Source organism: Rousettus aegyptiacus, unplaced genomic scaffold (assembly GCF_014176215.1).
Source record: "Rousettus aegyptiacus isolate mRouAeg1 unplaced genomic scaffold, mRouAeg1.p scaffold_m13_p_10, whole genome shotgun sequence".
NCBI lineage: Eukaryota > Metazoa > Chordata > Mammalia > Chiroptera > Pteropodidae > Rousettus > Rousettus aegyptiacus.
The window spans coordinates 7,089,782-7,110,529 of record NW_023416285.1 but is presented as its reverse complement, the minus strand read 5'-3'; the positions used below and the strand labels follow the sequence as shown (position 1 = coordinate 7,110,529).

Sequence of the window (20,748 nt, the reverse complement as noted above, 5' to 3'; positions counted from 1 at the left end):
TCAGTGAGTCCCCTTTTTCTTGAGCCAGTTGGAGTTGGATTCTGGCAGTTTTAATCTAAAGCCTTGATGAATCCACAGGATGATCACAGCTCTTTTCAGTCGTGACCTCTCTCTCTCTTTCCACATGTAAAAACTGTGACTGGAAAGACCTGTCATTGACCGATTCATCACGTTTTTATTGAGCACATATGCTGGCAGGCATCGTCTACAGTCCCGGAATATAAAGATAAATAGGACAAAATCTCCCTCGGATGGAAGAACGTAGAGCCACATGAGCAATGCGCTGCTAGCACTGCCGTGCAATGAACGTGAACCGGGAGAGGGACCCGGCGTGGTGATCAGGAGCCCGACTCCCCGGGGCCCCCGCGCCACTCACTATTTACTCGACACATTTCTTAACCCGCCTGCTCTCGGTTTCCCCATCTGTAAGATGGAGAGAATAATGGTCGTGAAGACCGGAGGGAGCCCTTGCACGTAAAGCACCTGAACGAGCGCTCAGTAAGTGTTCACGGCTGCCACCGTGACGACGCACAAGTTCCCAGGTGGTAAGGACGACGCGTGAGGCCACCTGTGGTCCTGGTGGGCACAGGGGAAGAGAAAGGTTAGAGAAAAGAAAGCAGCTTTCGAGCTGAGCCTTGGGAGACGAGCTGGTCAGGCAGACAGGGACGGCAACGGCCTTAACGAGCAAACGAAACGGCACGTGTGGAGGGCCTGAGGCGTGCGAGGGCCGGCATCCCGGGACGGCTGTTATCCGCGTTTGCTAGGGTTATAGGCTGCATGTGGGGGCTTTTGGTGATGTGACTATAAAAGTAAGCAGATGATAGATCCCAAAGGGCCTAATGTGCTTTGCTAAAGCGTGCTCGTATTAACATTAGGTAGCCTAACATCTTTTGCAAGTGACCAAACACCCACCTTTAAAAAAGCTTAAGTAGAAACGGCATTTTATGGCTACCGCAACCGAAAAGTCCAGAGGGAGAGCTGGCTATAGACATGTCTGGATCAGGGTTCAGATGAAGACTCAAAGATCTACTTTTTCTTTTTATCTCTTCTTTCTTTGCTGCACCTATGGTCAGCTCCATTCTCAAATAGTATTATGCCTTGTGACGGTACATTGGCCGATAGAGGCTCACGGGCTCAGATCCGGTAGAAAAGAATAAGATGCTCTGCTATCCAGGCCCCAGCAAAGTCTCACGAGCTCTGACTGAGTCATCTGACACAATTGTTTTGGTAAGTGGAGTGCTGTGTTCTGGCTGATCAGGCCTGAGATTTGCATAGTGCAGGAGCCAATTCTACTTAGAAGCTCAGAGACTTAGCATGTAAGCAAGGCTGGTCCTTCAGAAGGAAATCGAGTATGCATGCTAGAAAAAGGATATGGAATGCATGCTAGATAGGGCCGGAGAAGTTCAAGACACCTTTTATGTTGTAGGAGTTAGAGGGCCATTGCTGGCTTTTTAAACCACAGAGTGACATGACCAGATTACTATTTTAGAAGGACAGATTCAAACTAATTTGGAGGACAGATTGGAGGGTTGTGGCTGAAGGCCAAAGGTCAGCTAAAAAGTTCCTACTAGAAATGATGATGAATATATGAACGAACCTTGACATCGGGACAGAAACGTGCGATGAAATTTACACATAAAGGCTAGAACCACGAGAATTTTATGCTGAACAAAATTCAGTGGGGAAGAGCAGGAAGACATCTAGAATGTGCCATAGATTTTGGTGTTGGGGACAGGGTGTGTGGGATGTCATTTACTACAAGCGGAGCTACAGAAGGTGAGAGAGAGGAAGGTAGAAACCAACAAACAGCGACATCCAAAATGTATTTATGTTCACAATCTTTTTCAGAGTGGCAGAGAAAAAGTATATTCACAGTTTATGGGATCATTTTTTCGCCGTAAACAACATGCTTCCCATTGATAAATGACCTGGGGATGCCCTTTGCATGCGCAGGTATGAGGTAACGCAACGTGTCCTGTAAGTGCGCAGCACAGGTACCCACGTGTTCAGGTGTGTGTGTGTGGGGGGGGCAGTTTTGTGTTAGCCTCACTCTTTCCTATTTTGTTTGTTTGTTTGTCTCTTTTATTCTCACTTGCTTCTGACTAATGTGTTCTTCCTGTGTTTTATTTACCTTTGTAAGTGGCTTTAGATCCTTCTGGAATGAGATGGTATCTAGTCAATAACTATTTCTTAATACGTATTCCTGTCAAGTCAGCCCTTGCAAAGAATGATTGGAACGAGACTCGGAATTTTTTAAACCAAAATTGCTCTTCTATTTTATTTACACAAATATACATAAGTGTGGATAAATCGTATCTATCTTTTTTCCCCCTAGAAATAAAAGACACCTGCACTTGCTTAAAAGTTTATTCTTTTTCATACTAAAATAACCTTCCGTTTTCCACTTTAGCTCCTAATCCCCATCCCCGTCTCACCAGATATTTCAAAATAAAATTCATCACGGGGCCTACAAACAGCTAAAGAAATTTTAGTTTCGAAAGCTACTTAACAAAGAGTTTTTCATGAAAGGAACATTTAAAATATAAGCAAGTAAGCGATGTCTCCCAAATGAATGAATTAAAGGATCATGATCAGAAGAAAATTTAAGTTACATAATAATCTCGTGGGTCATGACTATCTACAAAAACGTCTCCATTTCCAGTTTCTCCAGTAAATCCCACAGTCTTCAGAGGGCCCACATTTTTCATGGTCCCCAGATTAGCTTCTTCTGTTGGCTGTTTTGTACCCTTCAGAGGTTGGAATTCCAGGTTCGGCTGCTATCCAGAGGCGGGCGATGATCTCAGACACCTTTGCTCTGTCTTTTTTTCGTCTCATGCTCGTTGCTCTGGTCTCTCAGACCCACATCTTCACTCAGAAGGAGAGGACCCAGTGGACGAAGGCCAGGGGGCGGAGGAAGGTGATGGAAGCGAGGTAGGTCTGGAGGGTGGGAGGAACTGGCATCGCCTTTGCATGCAGCTGCTCGATGATGGCGAATCTCGCCTCTGACAGGGGCCGTACTCGGCTCGGGAACACACACAGGGCTCCACGCTTTCTCAGCAGTAAGGGCCCCGATCCTCGGGCTGCCGTTCAGGGCTCTTGCAGGTGTGGCCCATGGATTTCTTTTCTGAATCTCCGTTTTTACTTTCATACTTCGTTCCATATCGCCTCTGGAGTGCTCCTCCCTCCGCCTCAGCCCCTCCAAGTCCTATCTGTCGCTCCAGGCCCAGAGAACAGCATTCTTTCCACGACATTTTGTCTTTATCTCCAATTTAGCGCTCAGCGTATTTTAGCATGTCCGGCTCCAGAGTTCTAGGTATTTCGTGTGTGCGTGCGCCTGTCATTTCTTCTCCTGCATCCTTTGAAAGTTCACGGCAGGGCCTGTGCCATGCTCGCTTGGTGTTCCTCCGCCTTCCCAGAACCCGCCGTGGCGAGTCACACATAGGAGGCATGAAAAATATTGATTAAGGGAATGAGCAGAGAGAGGACCGCATGGACGGAGGACTAGACGATACCAAAAGGGAGATTAAGGGAGCACTGTTACTCTAAGCCAAGGGAGCGGCGGATGGCAGAATGATGGGTGAGACGAACCGAGGAATCGCAGTTCAGTGGGGGCTGAGAGGCCGACTCCAGGGGCGTATGGGACCAAGGGGAGCGTGCGACTTGGAAGGGACGGCTATTTGCTCAGACGTCTGGACTCTCTTCCTCCCATTCAGTCCTCCCATCAGCTCGCTCATAAATCAGTGGACATACGCTTTGCTTTATTTGAATTCAATACCTGGGAAACCCAGGAGATATATATATCTTAGCCACGGTGTAAAGCAATTCCCTTAGTTGTGAGAAAGCTAAGAGGACAAATATTTGTCCTGGGAAGCTATTATGCTGCAGGGTTTAGGAGAATGACCTCCCGCTGATCTCGGTGGCTTGTTTCTCTTCAGCCCCATGACCCCTTCCCAGGCCTCCTCTGTCTGCAGGGTTTTGACCCCTTCCCGACCGCAGATACCCGTGGTGTTTCGAGGATGGGACGAGGAGAAGGCCGCGGCTGAATCCCTCGTTCTCTTTGCATTTCTCCCGCCTTCTGAAACACACACATCCTAGTGCACCTAACATTTTTCCACGTTTTCTCGGGGCCCCATCGAGTCAGTCCGTTTGCGTTGGTGCTCAGCACGCTGGACTGTGACAGCATGCTCGTCACACACGAGCCCGCGCGAGGCAGGGATGTTGTCTTAACTCATTCTTAAATCTGAGCCAGCATCATAATATCTGGTTTACACAGACTTGTATGAGTTGTCGAGTAAATATACACAAACGCGAAGAAATAAATAATAAAACAGAAAATTATCACTTCTCTTCAGCATTGTCGAAGTGACTCAGCATCTCTTACCTCTGGCTTTTGACTAATTAGAGCCTTTTGAGAATTGTCGAAGACATTTCTGGGATGTTATGATTCTCTTAAATAACAGGCAAAAAATGTAATTTTATAAAGATTTAATGAGACAATATCATTGCCAGCTGGTTTTATCACTAAGGGAATTTAATAGAAAATTTGTTAACATTGTCTTGAATTTGTTTAAATATTTATGAACATTGGTTTCAAGAGAATTCGTATCTGGGGTTATTGTTTTATATAATTCATTTTGTTGTGGTTTGAACAGTTTGGTGGTTCATCTTGTTTTAATGGATTCTGCTAGAGCCGTTTGCAAACGCTCTGGATTCTGAGCGGGAGTTTCCTTGGGTCTTGTTACTCCTTGTTCCACTTTCTAGGGCTCCAGATGAAATCAAGGCATCTCCCGCGAGGATCTTGGAACCAGTCAGCCATCCTGATCACAGCTCGTCATCTTCCGATATGGAATCTAGATAATCCGTGTCAACATATAGGAGGAATCCGGAGAACAGGCTGTCCGCCCAACCGGGGTCTGAGAAGAGGCCGTTCTGGTCAGTGAAGAAGATCTCCAGCCAGACTTCATCTTCTGGCTGCAGATAGATGACCGTGGACCCCGAAGCCACGTCATGGTTCCCCGTGTTGGCGTCGAAGGTCTTTATCCGGTACTGCCCATTGTGTACCAGCCCGATTGCCAGGTGTTTATTTGCCAATGTGATATCATAAGAGAAATAATAGATCCCCGGGAAAGCACAGATGAACTTCCCCGTTGCTGGGTTGTAGTGCTCACCCTCATTGAAGAGGATCTTGTTAAATATGATTGGTAGCCTTTCTTCTGGGTAACTGGTTGTGATGCCAACAGAAAAGGCGGATTTGAGCACGATGCTTCCACATCTGCAAACTCCAGGCAGCCCTGGGTCCCCTTGCTCTCCTCTGTCTCCCTTTGGTCCTGGAGGCCCAGCTGGACCTACTTCTCCTTTCTCTCCCTCGGGGCCCATGGGTCCTTTCTTCCCAGTTTCTCCTTGGTCCCCTTTCTCTCCAGCAAGGCCCAGTGGTCCAGTCTTACCTCTGAAACCTTTAAAAAGAGTTTGCAGTTTAATTAATAGTTCCTCAAAATAAAGAATCTCAAACAGCATGCCCACATAGTTCCAACGTGCCCCAAATTTGTCTTTTCAGACAACTTTCAATGGTACACTACACAACGAGGAATCTTTTTAAAAAATCACTGACACACTAACATGGAAATAGAAACTTTCCATCAGAATTTCAATTGTTTTTCTGGGTATGCTGAGACATCATTTAAATCCTGACTGATTTAAAATAATTCATCATCGTTTTGATGATGGGTCGCCTACTGCTAAATTAGCCTTGTACAGGTACTCATGACTATGGGAGGAATTTAATGAAAATGATATTATTCCCAGAGTGGGACCATGGGGGCAGGCAGAACAAGGAGGGTCCTCAGAGGCCATTCAGTTTCATGCCCCATTTTACTATTAGTATTAATAAAATAAGAGAACAAAGCAAGATGAGATTAGCTCCTATTTACCGAACATTACTATGTACCAGAAACAGCACTTTGTTTCCATGCATTATCTTCTTTAAGTTTTGCAATAGTTTTATGAACTGGACATTATTATTATTTCTATCTCAGGCGAGCCACGGCGAAGTTAGTTCGCCCAGGGAAACAGAGAGTGATGGAGCTGCGATCTACAGCTGAACCTGCCTGACCGTGGAGCCTGAGCATTTCCTGGGCAGCAGCTGCTGTGGAAGCGGTAAGGGGGTCTGGCACACCGTGAGGGCCCAGTGTGCTCCAATAACCTTACAGTGGTCACTGCCACCGCTGCTCAGTAGCTCTTTTGGGAGGAGAAAGCTGAGTCCTGAGGAGGTGAAACACGGCCAGGGCTCAAAACCCAGTCTTAGCCCAGTGATGCTTCCTCTTCCTCAAAATGCCTCTGACCTTTGGGGCTGGAATCAAGAATCCTACATTCTGTTTGGTGCTGCAGCTGAAGGTTGCATTGTTTTAGGCAAATCCCTTAATTTCTCTGGGTCTCCTTATAAAGAGAAAAGACATAATAGCTGTGAAAAGATTTGAACAAATTCAAAATCACCATAGTGAAATATTTTCTCTTTGCCCAAATCTTTACGTCTGCAGACCAACCACAGGCTAAATGCAGAGAAATCGTGATCATGGCTTGAAAGAGATAAGCATTTAATTTTTAAATGATATGTGTAATAGCAATAGTATAAAATAGCACCTGTATAATGGTACTATTTAAAAAATATCCCCATTATTGGTAATTAGTAATGCACTGTTGTAGTCTAAGAAATATATCATTGATATATTGTGTAGTTTCACCCTTAACTATGTATTTATTCTCAAGAACTTTTATTAAGCTGAGCTTTTTCTTTCTTTATAATCTTGATAGTGCTTTGCTATCATTTATTTGAATCTTACACATGCATCAGGGTATGAGTTTGATTATTTTTTAGCTATTTGGCATATTTAGCAATGAAGTGTTCTAGATAATGTAAATTTGAGGATAATTAAAGCTTGACTTTTAAAACAACAAGTGGTTTGTTTTAATAATTTTGATAAGATGCTGTTTAACCATTTATGATGCACAAAAAGATGCTATAATGAATGCATTATTTTTTGTGCATGTTACTAGGATCAGTATTATTGCTGACCGCAGGGCCGTTCTCTTGTTGCAGATGGCTTTCATTTTTAAGTTGAAATTCCACTGACTCCAGCCAGAACACACTCTGATATTTATTTTGTGAATAAGCCCATAATAGTTTGGCCTCTTAATTTTTGCTTCCCCCTCCCCCACGGGGGGCAGGGGTAGATAGAAATGTAATATAAATATTATTTTGCTAATAAATTAACTTTTGAACCAAATATTTTCTAAATTGCTACTTTATCTTCAATAGGACCTTAACTTTTGCTGTCTTCATCAGCGACTTTTGATGCATTAATGAAAAAAAAACATTTTGGCATCACTAACAATTTTGACTGTTAAATTTCATTGTATACGCAAATCCTCGTGCCTCTATGACTTTGGGTAAGTCGATTCTTGTCTGAGTTCTAAATGTTCTATTTTGTCATATGAAGACGTTGAATCTAAATCCTTTCCAAACCCAGTGGAAACAGCAGTAAACAGAGACTCAGCAGACCAGGAATGAAACCTGTTCAGCCATGGATTAGTTAAGTGAATTTGACAAAGGGGCTTCATCTCTCTGACATTAGTTTCTCAGTTCTTGAAATGAGGGTGTTGGGTCTATAGCCATGCCACCCTGAACAAGCCCGATCCCATCTGATCTTGGAAGCTAAGCAGGGTCGAGCCTGGTTAGTACTTGGATGGGAGACCACCTGGGAAGACCAGGTGCTGTAGGCATAAAAAATAAAGAAAAAACAAGAGATTGTAAGCTGACAAGGTCCTTGCAATCTGTGAGGTCAACCAAGGGTTGCCTCACCTAAAAAAATACAATTAAAAAAAAAGAAAAGAAATGAAAATGTTGGACTAGAATGCTTGAGGTCTCCTCCTATTGAATATTTTTTGAGACCAAAACAAAAATACTAAGATGCAAATTTACAATTAAAAGGTCTTTACAGTGTTTAGATTTCTTATAGTTATTGACTCTGCTGAACTACTGGATTTTTAGATAATCAGGGACTAGCTGTAATAATTTATAGTAATCCTTTCTGTTTGCATGACAGATGTGTCCTTGTGCTAAGGACCAATTAATGAAGACTAGAAAGAAGGGATAGGTCATTCTCCCTCTCCCTACTCCATTAGATGTAGAGAGGAGAATTATGGGGCAAGTGTTAGTCTATGTGTAGGTACTGAAGCTTGGAGAGAGAGCCATGCTATGGGCTGACAAAGATTTTTTTCTTCAGTGCCATATCTTTCTTCTATCCATCCATCCACCCACCCATCCATCCATGGGCTTATGTGTGAGTACACGCATCTGTCTAAACTGTCTAGTATTGATTGAGCATCCACAACATGCCAGGCACTGCATTGGGGCTGAGTGGGACAGTGACATTTGTCCTACCTTCGAGTGAGCTGTTATTATGTATTATGCTGTTGTTATCTGCAAATATATCCAAAGCCATATAATAAATAAGAAGTATTTATTTCATGAAGTGGTTCTAGGGTTATTTAAAGATAGTTATCTGGATGTGCATTCAGATGAAATTAAATGTCGATAACATGGCACGGTAGTAATTGCTACAGACCAGTGAGGGAGGGAGATATTTTAATAAAAAATTTATAATTCAGTATAATAAACTCTGTATTTGTGTTTAGGATAGGGAAGCTGGACAAAAAATGTGCTTGATTCCGCCTGCACTTGGTTGGAATGTCTGCATGTGGTGGGGATATTCATCAAGTGCCCATGAACAAGGCCTTTGTGGTGTCTTTCAAACAGAAAGAGGAAACAAGCTCCCAGCCATGTCGTGTCCTGTTCCAGCAACGTGGAAAGCATGTCCCCAGAGCCTCAGGGCTCTGTCCCTGTCGTTTGTAAGTGAGGTGTGCTTTTCTATATCAATCGCAAAGGCATTTTTACTTTTCTTTTCTTAGTTGTAATACATACTTATGTGGATATGTGGATATTGGACTTAAATCGTCTCAGGTTGGGAACGTAATTCCACTTTCGAATCTAAATTTTTTCACTGGTAACATTAATATTATTATTACTGATTATAGTAGTTGTTTATAGGGATATAGTGTGCAATAAGTATTAAAGGTCAAGTTCCTGACACTTAGTAAATTCTTACTAAATGATATGACGATGCTGATGATGGTGATGATGATGATGATGATGATGATGATGATGACATTGTGACTGTGCTTTTCCTTTTTGGCCTCCTTTACCCAATGTTTGCTTATCGAGGCAAGGACAATGTCGTGTTCGTGTTTCTCTTCTCAGTTTTTTAGAACCATGTTCTCGACCGGGGCAATTTTGCACTCTCCACCAGGGGAGAGACGGCAATGTCTGGAGATATATTTGGTTATCGCATTGGTGGGAGATGTCACTGGAATCTATGGGATGCTGCTGAATGCCCTAAGTGTACGGGATAGTCATCCCACAGTCGGCCCCAAATGTCATGAGTGTGGAGATTGTAAAACCCTGGTCTAAAACAATCCTGGACAGCATTAGGTGCCAAAACTTGTTGAATGAGGGATGCGTGACTGGATGGATGAATAAATGGATTGATGAATATGAGGGTGTAGCTGGCCTCATACATGGTTAAAATTGTAGCAATTATGAACATTTGATTTAATACGAATGCGTATCCATAAACATATCTTTAAGTAACACTAGAACTACCTCATAAAACAGACAACTCAGTTCTAGTTGATTATAGAGCTTTGGATATTCGTGAACTTAGCTATGACTCATATTTGCGGATCATAATATGATTAATATGTAGTAACGGCTAACATATACTAAATGCTAACCACATGGCACTTATTCTACTGAGTGTTTCACTTGTATTATTGTCCTTATTCTTTGCAACCATCCTTACCGCCCCTTATTTACAAATGAGGAAAGTGAGGCTCGAAGAGGCTATTTGCCCAAGGATGCTAACTTCATAACTGACGGAGCCAAAATTTTAGCCTAAGTCTTTCTGACTCCAATGCATGTCTTTCTAATTACTGTACTATTGCTTCCAGACAGTAAAATAAAAGGGTTAGTAGTACCTAACTATGATCCTGGTGTATGACAGGATTTCAAGGATTTATATGATCATGACGCAGCAGTAAGTTGTGTTTATTGGTGTTGCCATATAGAAGAGTTTGAAAAATAAGATTTAAGCTCCAAAGTAAAGATTTTAAAAAATCTGATGTTAAACTTTACCTAAAGATTCTTTACCTGATATCAAATCATATTCATAAATTTGGTAGTTGCTGATTTTCCAAATATTTCCTGCATGACAAATTCAGAAATGAATTATTAGCCAATAATTTGAATATATATTAGGCTAGTATTTCACATAACACCACTAAATCAGGTGCGATGACTAGATAGAGACCCATTTCTTAGGTCTATTAATATTTTCTTTCTATCTTTTGTCCTAACTTTTACACTCGGAAACTTGTTTTCAAAGATTGATTCCAAATCACTTCCTCTTTCAGAGTTAACATGGCGTCCCTGGAATTTTAATTCATTTTACTCTGAAGGATTGCAGAATCTGGCAAGCTTCCTGGATCAACTGATTTGTGAGAAAAAGTGAAAATTACTGAAGGATCAGGGGCCAATCGTGTTGCTGTGAAGAGCTAGAAGAAATCTATCTTTTTGTTGCCATTGGACAGGTAGGAATGTGACAAACAGCACTGTCGTCATTCCACCTGTGAAAAATAAAACCTCGAAGCCCGTGAGGTGTCTTTGTGCAGGTTATTAGTGCAGAGCAGGATGGCACCTGTGCTTTTGGCTCCTAATTCTGCCTCTCCTTCATCTTCCCTCCTGTCCATCCGTCTGTGCATCCATCTGCACCCTGTCACATTCAGCCATTGCCCGCTGGCTGTAACAGCCCAGCGGTCACGGGCATCAGATGCTGGGATCCCGCTCTGCCGGCCACGAGCACTTGCATCTTCAGCAATTCATTTACTCGTGGCACTGCTCAGTGTTCTCATCTGTGAAATGCAATACCTCCCCCCTGAAAGAGTTGTCGTTGCAATCAAATAAGAAGGCACAGAAAGGGTTCGGAGCAGTATCTGACGCACAGCCCAGGTGCAAGACGCGATATGTAGCTATGACTAATGAAGGAGAAGTAGAGAAGGGATTCAGGGAGCGGTTCCCATTGGGAAAAGCTGCAGAGGGAGGGAGCGGTTGTCAGGCGGGGGTGCTGTACCGAGCTCCATCAATTCATTACCTGCGGCCCCCTTTTCACCTTTCTCTCCTTTCCTGCCGTCTCTCCCATCTCGTCCCGGAAGGCCGATCCGACCGTGGGGCCCAGGGGAGCCGTTTGCTCCAGGGGGGCCTGGAGGTCCCGGTAAGCCAGGAATGCTACAGATATATCTCGGGGAGAAGCTCTCTCCTTTGAGCTGATTACCCCGAGGTTGTCCACTTGCACAAATGGCAAAACTCGTAACATAGAGCAAGACAAACATCTTTGGCTCTGCAAGAAAAAGACACAGACATAATGTCCCCTCTCAGGGGGAGGTTTTGGTATAACCGAACAGGAGAATGGACGTTTGCAGAAATTCACTCCAGTACTCACCTCTTTGTTTGTAAAACAAACTAAGAAGCACACAAAACAAAACAAAACCCCCCAGATCCTTGTTCACCCTTATAATTCCATCAGAAACTACTGATGTATTAGTGATAGAGATTTCTCAGTGCCCCGTGAAAGGGTTGGCGGAGATGAAGGCTTGATGAAAAGAATTTCAAAACAAATCCCTTTGTTGCATATTTTCTGCAGGAGTCAATGATGGACTTTGATAAATAATGTTTTCTTTTCGAAAGAAATGCCTTTTATTTTTTTGAAAATTAGGGATGAAAATGAGTAAGAGAAACATCAACATTATTCTCACCACTTGGAGATAACAGCTCTTTACATTTCGATATGTATATCTTTCCAGTCTTTTTTATCCTGTCCTACAGAGAAAAGTGATATCATGTCATTCCTGTAATTCAACATTTTTTCACTTCACAATATAGCAGGAGCATCTTCTCATGTCAAAAAATTCTTCATAACATTAAAAAAATTATTGCACTTGTCTCTATTATCTTTTATGTATACAATTCCTCACTATAGACATTTGTTTCCAGTTTTCTGCTAATATAAAGACCATAATAGATATCTTTATATCTAATCTTTGCATGTTTTCTTAGAATTTCTAGGCTTTTTAAAGTAGGAGAAAGGGAGTGGTATTTTCAGAAAAAAAAACAAACAAACGTGTTTTGCACTTCATAATCACATGTAATGACAATTAGTGCTAGTTGGAGTACTGTAGATGTGTTGGCGGGGGAGGGGTGGTCCCAAACTTTAATTTGAAATCTGCAGGATATAATGCCATGGTGTCCCATTAAGCCCTTAGCACTGGAGCTCAATTAAAGAGCTGAGTGAAATTAAACCATGCAAAGTGCCACATGCTCTGAGCGAAGCAGGCGACAGGTATCTTCATCTATGATCTAATAGGGACTTGTTTTTTTCCCCTTCAGAAAGCCTGGCAGCTGAGAACGAGGGATCATTTATTAGCATGACATTTGGCATGTAAACTGAGGGGTGGGCTGTGTAGGCCGGGGACACCTGGTTTTCTATGCTTAAATGGTCCTTAGAATAAGCAGAGTCTTGGATGGGAAAATGTATACATGAGGTTTCGGGGTGGTTTAAATGAGTAGTTTCTGAAGAGTTGGATCTGTGTTTTAATGAGAAAGCTATGCAGCGCTTGATCTAGATGCCTGGCATATACTTACCCCAGGGAGATAATTATAAAATACGGGAAAAGCAATTGGAAAAAGTTTGTTTGGTGTTTTTGACAGCCACATCAGAAAATTAACCAGGAACGCCGTACCACTTTTATGGTACCCATGGGAAAATTGCAACATCTTGGAATGAGACCCAGAAATTTGCCAGAGCATAATGGAATGACAAAGCGAGAAAAACAGTGTGCGCATGTGGTGCAAAACAGGTCTGATTCCTAGAAATCTGATTAGTGAGAAACTACTGAAGCGACTTATCCAAATACAGGCTCCGTATCCTTGCCCACATCTTCATATTATCAGTGGGGCCTCCCTCGCAAACTCAGGGAGAATGTCTCTGTCTGCTTGATTTGTCATACAGCACACACTCAAAATTACTGATCTTATTGTTCAGCTGGGACTAAGGCACTTTCTGAAAGCCTAGTAGATCTGGGGAAAAGACCAGCTTTTCCCAACGCGCCTCAGATGAAGGAATTGGGAAGGGCCTGGTATTCATACCCCCGTCACGGTTTAAATGAGATGCAATGATAACCTTGCTAGTTCTTCTTTCTTTAAAAAAGCTGATTAGAGGAGGCATTGAGAAGGAATTTGAAAGAGGAAAACCTGCCCGTGGAAGATACTCATAAAAAGGCTTTTAACTGGACACAGAATGGGGTGCTAGAGCTGAGACCAGGAGTGGTTCTAAGAGGGACTTAATATTATCTGGAAAGAAGTTGCTTTGAGCAGTGACATCTCAGACACTGTGATGGAGATTCTGAAAGCACAAGCCAGCCAGTCGTCAGGGATCAGTCTACGAAGAAGTATTTGGTAAGGGTCTAGGTTATTATGGTGGGTGGTGGAAGGAGAAATTTTAAAAGCGTACTCGGAAGAAAGAGTATTAACATTTCTGGTAGCCAGGCAACAAAGTGCTCAAAGAAGGAATAAATTAAAATATCTGAAACAAATGCATTAATGGAACAAATGGTTTGCCTTGCATTGACAAGTGCACAAGAATATTGTCTGTACAGAAGTGTTCACGCCGAAAGCATTCCCAGTTAGAATCTTTTGAAAGGCACACGAAATGATTATCCATTTAGGTCACGGATGTCTCCATCCACAAACCCCATCTCAGGCTGGGGGCAGAGGAGAAGTTGTTGTTGTTGTTGTTGTTGTTTAGCAAGGGAAGGTATGAGTTTTGTGAAAAAAAAAATAAAGAGAATGTGATATGACAGAATTACAAGAGAATGAGGATATAGGCGATTAAAAAAAAATATTCCTGGGGTCTATTTGTCCCTTTCTCAGTGTTCGAGAAATGTGAATTAAAAACTTAAATTAAGTTGCTTAAATTTTGCATAGTCTATCACGTTTAAAAATATTTTAAGTGTTTATTTTTTGTAAAGATAGAACATGCACATTCATAAAATTAAAAAAAAAAAAGAGTATCTAATGAAAAGTAAATTTCTTCTGCCTAGTCTTCCAGACACGCAATTTTCTTTTCCAGAAGCAACCACTGTTGCTTGTTTCTTGTGTATTGGCATTACTGCGTGTGACTTTCTGACCCTTGCTTTTGCACATAGCTTGGAGATCCTTTTGTTGTCAGTATAATAGAGAGTTTCTCATTTTTTTTTTTTTTTAGTGGCTATAGAATATTCGTTGTATTTAACCAGTCTCCTACTGATGGATATTGGGATATTTTCATCTTTGTGCAATTATAGACAATAGTACAACAACTATCTCCATATACATAGTCTTAGCACATTATTTATGACACGAACAGTAAAAAGCTTTTCCTAGTTTGCATTTTTTTTTGCTCTGTTCTTGTATTTTTGAATCTTTTTTTTTTTTTTATCATGAAAACATATTTCCAAGGTTCAATTTATTGTGTTGAAAAGGGCTTCTTTACTTCAAGATACTGAAGAGGACCATTCCACTTTCATTTCCGTTCTTTTATTGTTCCATTCGTTCACATTTAAAATTCGACCCCTTAGAATTTTTCTGATGTAGAAAGTGTGAGGTTAGGGGTCCCATTTTATATTTCAACACCTCGTATTGAACGATTCGCCCTTCGGCCGCTGCTCCACTGCTTCTCGATGAGTTTGGTTATTTTGGCCGGGACTGACCTATGCGTGCTGCGGCTTTATGAAATTACATTTTTTAAAGCAGCTTTATTGAGATTTTAATTTATACAGCGTAAAATCACCCAATTGAAAATATAAAACTCGATGTGTACCATAACCTAAATTTAGAACATTTTCGACACTTCAAAAAGAAAACAAACACACTGGCAGTCCCTTCTCATACAAAATGCTTTGAAAGATTGCAGTGAATTTTGCAGGTTTATGTAGGATGTGTGCTGAAACATGTATTTTTTCACCATTATGCTTCTTTGGAATTAGAAAACCAAAGCTCTGGAAATATCGTTAATCTTGAACAGATCTGTCCTTGATGTTAATTGTAAAGGGCCTTCCATCCTGTTTTTTTTTTTTTTTTTTCTGTAGGGGCTACAAAGTAACAGGTTTTTAGTTGTTTGAGCACATAATTTAAAAATTACATAGCGACACTATAGGTTTCATAACCTTCATGTTAATGTATAGTTTGAATCTGTAGGCAGGAACGTAGTATACAGTGTTTCGTAAGTTTTTTTTTTGGGGGGGGGAGGGGATAGAACCCTTTGTTTTTGCTAAACTAGCCATGGAAAACACTTGAAGAAATAATGAATAAATCAGTTCAATAACTGAACTAGAAAATGTGTCCACCAATTGAGATCCCTTTGTAAATAGCATTTCCCCTTTTATTTAAAAGTAAAATAAATCCATGCATATACAATCGACTGATATTTGACAAGAAAGCCAAGAATACTCCAAGAGAAGATAATAATTTTTTTAGTAAACGGTGTTAGGAGAACTGGTTATTCACATGCAAAAGAATGAAATTGGACCCCTGACTTATAATACTCGAAAAAGTAACTCAAAATTGATTAAAGACTTAAGTGTAAGACCTGAAGCCATAAAACCTCTAGAAGAAAACATAAGGAAAAAATCATTGACATTGATCTTGGCAACAGTTTTTTGGATAAAACACCAAAAGCACAAGCAACAAAAGCAAAAATAAATAAGAGGGACCACATCGGAAAAAAAAAAAAAAAAGCTTCTGCACAGTAAAAGAAAAAAATCAACAAAATTAAAAGGCAACCTATGGAATGGGAGAAAATATTTTCAAACCGTATTTCAGATGGGGGGGTTACTATCCAAAATATATAAGGAACTCATACAACTCAATAGCAAAAAACAAATAATCTGATTGAAAACGGGCAAAGGATCTGAATAGACATTTTCTCAAAGAAGACATGCAAATGACCAAAGTACATGAAGAAACACTCAGCCTCACTAACCATCAGGGAAAAGCAAATCAAAACCACAATAAGCTATCACCTCATACCTGTCAGAATGGCCGTGATCAGAAAGGGAAGAGGTCACAGTGCTGGTGAGGATGGGAAGAGGAACTTTGCGCACTGTTCGTAAGGGTGTCAATTGGTGTAGCGTCTACGGAAAACCATATGGAGGAAATTTTGACACAGACTACAGCATGGAAGAATCTTGAAGACTTTATGCCAAGACAAATGTTGCGTGATTCCGCTTATATGATGCACCAAGAACAGCCAAACGTAGAGGGGCAGAAAGTAGGAAGATGGTTGCCAGGGAGTGTGGGGGTTGGGGAAGGAGGAGTCAGAGTTTAATGAGTACAGAGTTTCCGCTGGGGAAGACGAAAAACTTCTGGAGAGGGGTGGTGGTCCAGGGGTCATCCAACACCGTGAATGTACTTACTGCTCAGAACCATAACTTAAAAATGGTCAATTTAATGCTACATGTATTTTACCCTAATAAAAAATACTAAACGAAAAATACTGGGATGTAGGCCATCCATTGGTAGCCTTATTACTGTGTCAGGTGTTGTCAAGATCACATTTGCTCAACCCCCACACCACTTTTATTTTTCAAATAAGAGAATTGAAACCGATGCCTCAAGTTCACACAGCCATAGATATGGCTCGGGCGGGATTTGAACTGAGCTCTTTTCTGTCTCCAAACTCTTGAATCTTCCCCCCTCTGTCATGTGAAGGAAATTGTAACATTACTTCATGACAAAGGGCTGGACTCGATTATTAATTCAAGTTGCAAATGTGTTCTGCCTGGAAACCATTAGAAAGAGGGTAGGTAACCCAGGGACGGCCAAAATGAGACACATCCTTGGCCCGCGGAGAGGGATTTCACAACAGCAGGCTCTCCGTCTCTCGCTGCATCAGGAGTGGCCCCGTGAGCAAGGCAGGATGGGGCCGTGCGTGTTCAGCTCCCAGAGCCTCCCATTTTGTGGTCCCTCAGCGCTGCCTCTGAGGTCTCGGTTTTCCTTCTGACAACAGCTCCTCCTGTTGGCCACGAATTACCTTCCCTGCTCCTGTCACTGGCTCACCCCAGAAGACCACACCCCACATTGTGCTATGACTATTTCCTTGCTTTTTTTTTCACCTCCGAAATATAAACTTCGTGTCACCAACCTTCAGGACAAAGACCGGTCTACAGCAGAAGCTCAACAAAGGTCGAATGAAGAAAAAAAATGTCTTCATCAATATTTATTTTTATCAACTGTTCATGATTTATAAGGCTTTGGCTACTTGATGTAAAATGCTATGCTGGCGCAGCAGTAATAAATACTGACACTTGTCAAATATTTTGTAGTCAATAGAGCAATGTTAAGGCCACATCATCTTCCCCAAAACCCTTTGGTGGTAGGTTGGACAGGCAGCTGAGGCCAGGTACCTTGTTTGTGATCACAAAGCTAGTGTCAGACCAGAGATTTGAACCCAGGTCTTCAGTTCCATGGATTCTTTATATAGAGCTGTCTGTTTACTACATTCAAAAACTACCATAATGAAACAGGCATTGCATCGACATATGCCAAAATTCAAAAAATAAAAAAATAAAAAAAAGAGTAAACACCATACCTTGCTTTGGGATGGTGGGTTGCTCCAGGATTCTAAATCCACAAGAGACAGGATCTTTCATGAGAGCCCAGAGAGAAGCTTGCTTTGGTACCAGAGAGAAAAACAGATTCAAATTCTCAGAGGGTTCCAAATACTTGTGCTAAAAATAATTTTCTCCGTTAGTCCCAAAGAACCAGACGCCCTGGAAGTCATTCATCGGGTGAAGCGCAATTAAGGGTTGGTTAAAATTATGATTTTGTTTGAGATAAACCCCAAGTGACTGCCTTTGTGGACTGCGGAGTTGAGAGGCTCCTCTGTCTCTGCATGTCGTGGCCTCTTTTTCACATTTGTTTACTTAATTTTTTCCCTCTTCATTTGTTTTCCACGGCGTGGATGTTTCAGGAAACAAAAATTACTCACTGACTGGAAATTAGTCGTTAACTTAGAGAAAAGTCATTTCTTATTTGATCATTTTCAAGGTAGAGTCTTCAGATCCTAGATTGGATGGTGTCTCATGGAATTACAGGAAAAAGATATTCCTAGTCTGATAAATAAGGCAGGAAAATGGCCCCTCATTCTACGTGCCATAAAATGAAAGAGGGTTTCCAGTACAATACTGATCTTTTTCTTTGTTCTCTTCCAAGTGGATAAATGATTGGGTATTTTTAGAAGACTAATATGTCTATGTTTCTATAGAGAATTGATCATAACAACTCAAAAGGCAGAATGGTTCTCCAAATCATCCGATGACTCATTTTCTATGTAATCAATTTCTTTGTTTCCTTCTGATACATATTTCTTATGTCTCCTTGGCAACGGCAATATATAATTCATGATGTCATTTATGGAAATTAAATGACTGAGAAAAAATTGTTTTTATCTTGTTTTCTCTACCATTCTTCTCAAGCAATTGAGAACAATAATTAGAAGAAATATTTCCCAAGTTACGGAAGTAGACACTGAGCACAGATTTCACCAAGAGGATTGGTGGGCTCGCCCCATTCTAATAAGATTCATTTCACCTTAGCTGTCTATGCTCCATTCTAAAGGAAAGAGGCTTTCCAATTTGTTGGCCATCCAAAATCTGAGTGCCATCAGGGGGTAGTAAAAACAATGCCTTTAAACACAGAAGTGAGGCACAGTTTTCTTGCTAAATTAGAGTAGAATTATTTTTTGCTACATAAATTTGACATGTAACATTGTATAGGTTTAAGGTGTACAGCCTGTCACTTTGATATATTTGCATATTGTAATATGATTGCCATTGTAGCTGTATTGATCACATCACACAATTGTAGTATAATAATATCGTCAAATTTATTGTTCTGTACATTGGATGTCTATAGCTTATTTACTACTTCTTACGAGTTTGTACCCTTAGACATCATCACTCTCTCCTCCCCTTGGGAACCACCATTTTATAGGGTTGGATCTTAATCAGGTGGAGTCCCTGGGTTTGTTTCCTCATCCTCAAAATAAAATGGTTATCCTGAGAATTTCTAGATTTCCTCACAGTTCTTAGCATTCTCTAACAAAGTGCTTGTGCCTGAAGAGATAGAATTTGAAAAAAATGGTACCAGCCACTTCTACGTAGGAATACAAGTCACCTTGAAGGAGACTTTTGTTGTCGTTGAGAGAAGTCACTCATGTGATTCTTTTCCTGCTGTACATTAAAGGAAACATTTGGTAGTCGTTTAATGAAGGTTTTTCTTCTTAGGGACCTGTGGCTGGAGAGGGGTTGAGATGATTTGCTTAAAGCAATCAGTGTCTTCTGGAAAGGAAGGAACCGAGGGTCTACTCCTTCTCTCCACGATGTACGTTTAGGGATATTAGTCCTGGACTGTAGGGTTGGCCTGTTCCAAAGCTTGCTGTGAAGAAAGAACAGTACAGACCATGGAATGGAACTGACCAGGAGGTAAGCGGGAATCTAGGCAAAAAGGTTTAAAGGATTTGGAAGTGGCCAGTTTGGGTATGATAGATGAAGGAGACTGGAAGTTTGTCTATCATTCTGTCACAGCAGCTATCCTTTGGGGGACCGTCAAACACGCAACAGTGGATTAAGAGAGTCATTATGTTGGAGCTTAATGAGCAGGAGATGCTGGAAATAACAGGAGAGTCACCTGCAAACGGACAACCACCTGCTGGACCGGGCGTGACTAGTGTCACCAGTTGGCAGCAGTAAATCAACAGAGAGAGCAGACAATCAAAGGTTTTGCTTTTCACTTTCTACCTGGTCGGAAGTAGGAAGGACCCTTTGAACCAAGGAAGGCCCTAGAATTCTTAGATCCTTCGTGGAAGGGAAGATTTAGGTCTTGGTTGGTCTACCTGCTATGAAAGCAAATGGGATCCTAGCAACTAATTTTAAAAAATGGCACGACGGCTTGTGAACTTGAACTGGCAAAGCAGGTCACAGAGGATAAATGCTCTCATGATGTCACTCTTAACATAATGTCACAGAACGACTCACTGTCATGTGTAAGAGAGTCCTGACTGTCCCCCTATATTCCATACTGAAGACTTCTAAAAGGCTGAACTAACCCAAAACTTACTGGATTTCGTTAACCAATGTCACTATAATAAAAACAAACAAACAAACAAACAAACAAACAAACAAATAAATAAAAGGCTTAACTAGAATACCAGTCCTTTTAAGTTTAATTTTAGGTATTGTATCCTTTGGGTATATTCATTTATGTGTATATAAGTGACGACTTCTTAAAGAGCTTTTCCCATGCACTTTTCTTTGGAATAGCACGATCTCTGTCAAAGAGTTTAGAAACGGATGAGTTGTTTGTTGACCCCCGAAAGAGAGAGATGTATTCTTATTTTTCTGCCTTAACTTGGTCAAGTGTTGGTATAATTCATGGGAATTCCTATTTGCTTTTTCTGTATCATTCACAACTTCCTTAATTCCCTTTAGTGTTTGATGATTAAAATTTTTTTTTGCGTTGTTAAAGTATGACGGTATTTTTTCTGT

The 20,748-nt window shown here is 41.2% G+C and overlaps 1 protein-coding gene and 1 non-coding gene across 5 annotated transcripts in view; one reads left to right on the top strand and one right to left on the bottom strand.

The window, feature by feature from the left end:
• Positions 1-1,892: 1,892 nt before the first annotated feature.
• The window catches only part of C1QTNF7 (C1q and TNF related 7), a 90,629-nt gene continuing 71,773 nt past the window's right edge, over positions 1,893-20,748 (bottom strand). For 3 of the 4 annotated variants that reach the window (XM_016138409.2, XM_016138407.2, XM_016138410.2), the window contains exons 2-3: positions 11,262-11,507; positions 1,893-5,453 (exon numbers count right to left, since the gene is read on the bottom strand). In XM_016138409.2, coding sequence (XP_015993895.1) covers positions 4,822-5,453; positions 11,262-11,507 — 878 coding nt within the window. In that variant the 3' untranslated portion in view covers positions 1,893-4,821. Of the gene's footprint in view, positions 5,454-11,261; positions 11,508-17,792; positions 20,393-20,748 lie in introns of those variants that run through there. The other variant, XM_016138408.2, reaches the window with a different exon arrangement.
• On the top strand, positions 7,658-7,776 carry LOC118608855. Its single transcript, XR_004953215.1, has one exon. It is a non-coding gene; the product is annotated as a 5S ribosomal RNA (ribosomal RNA).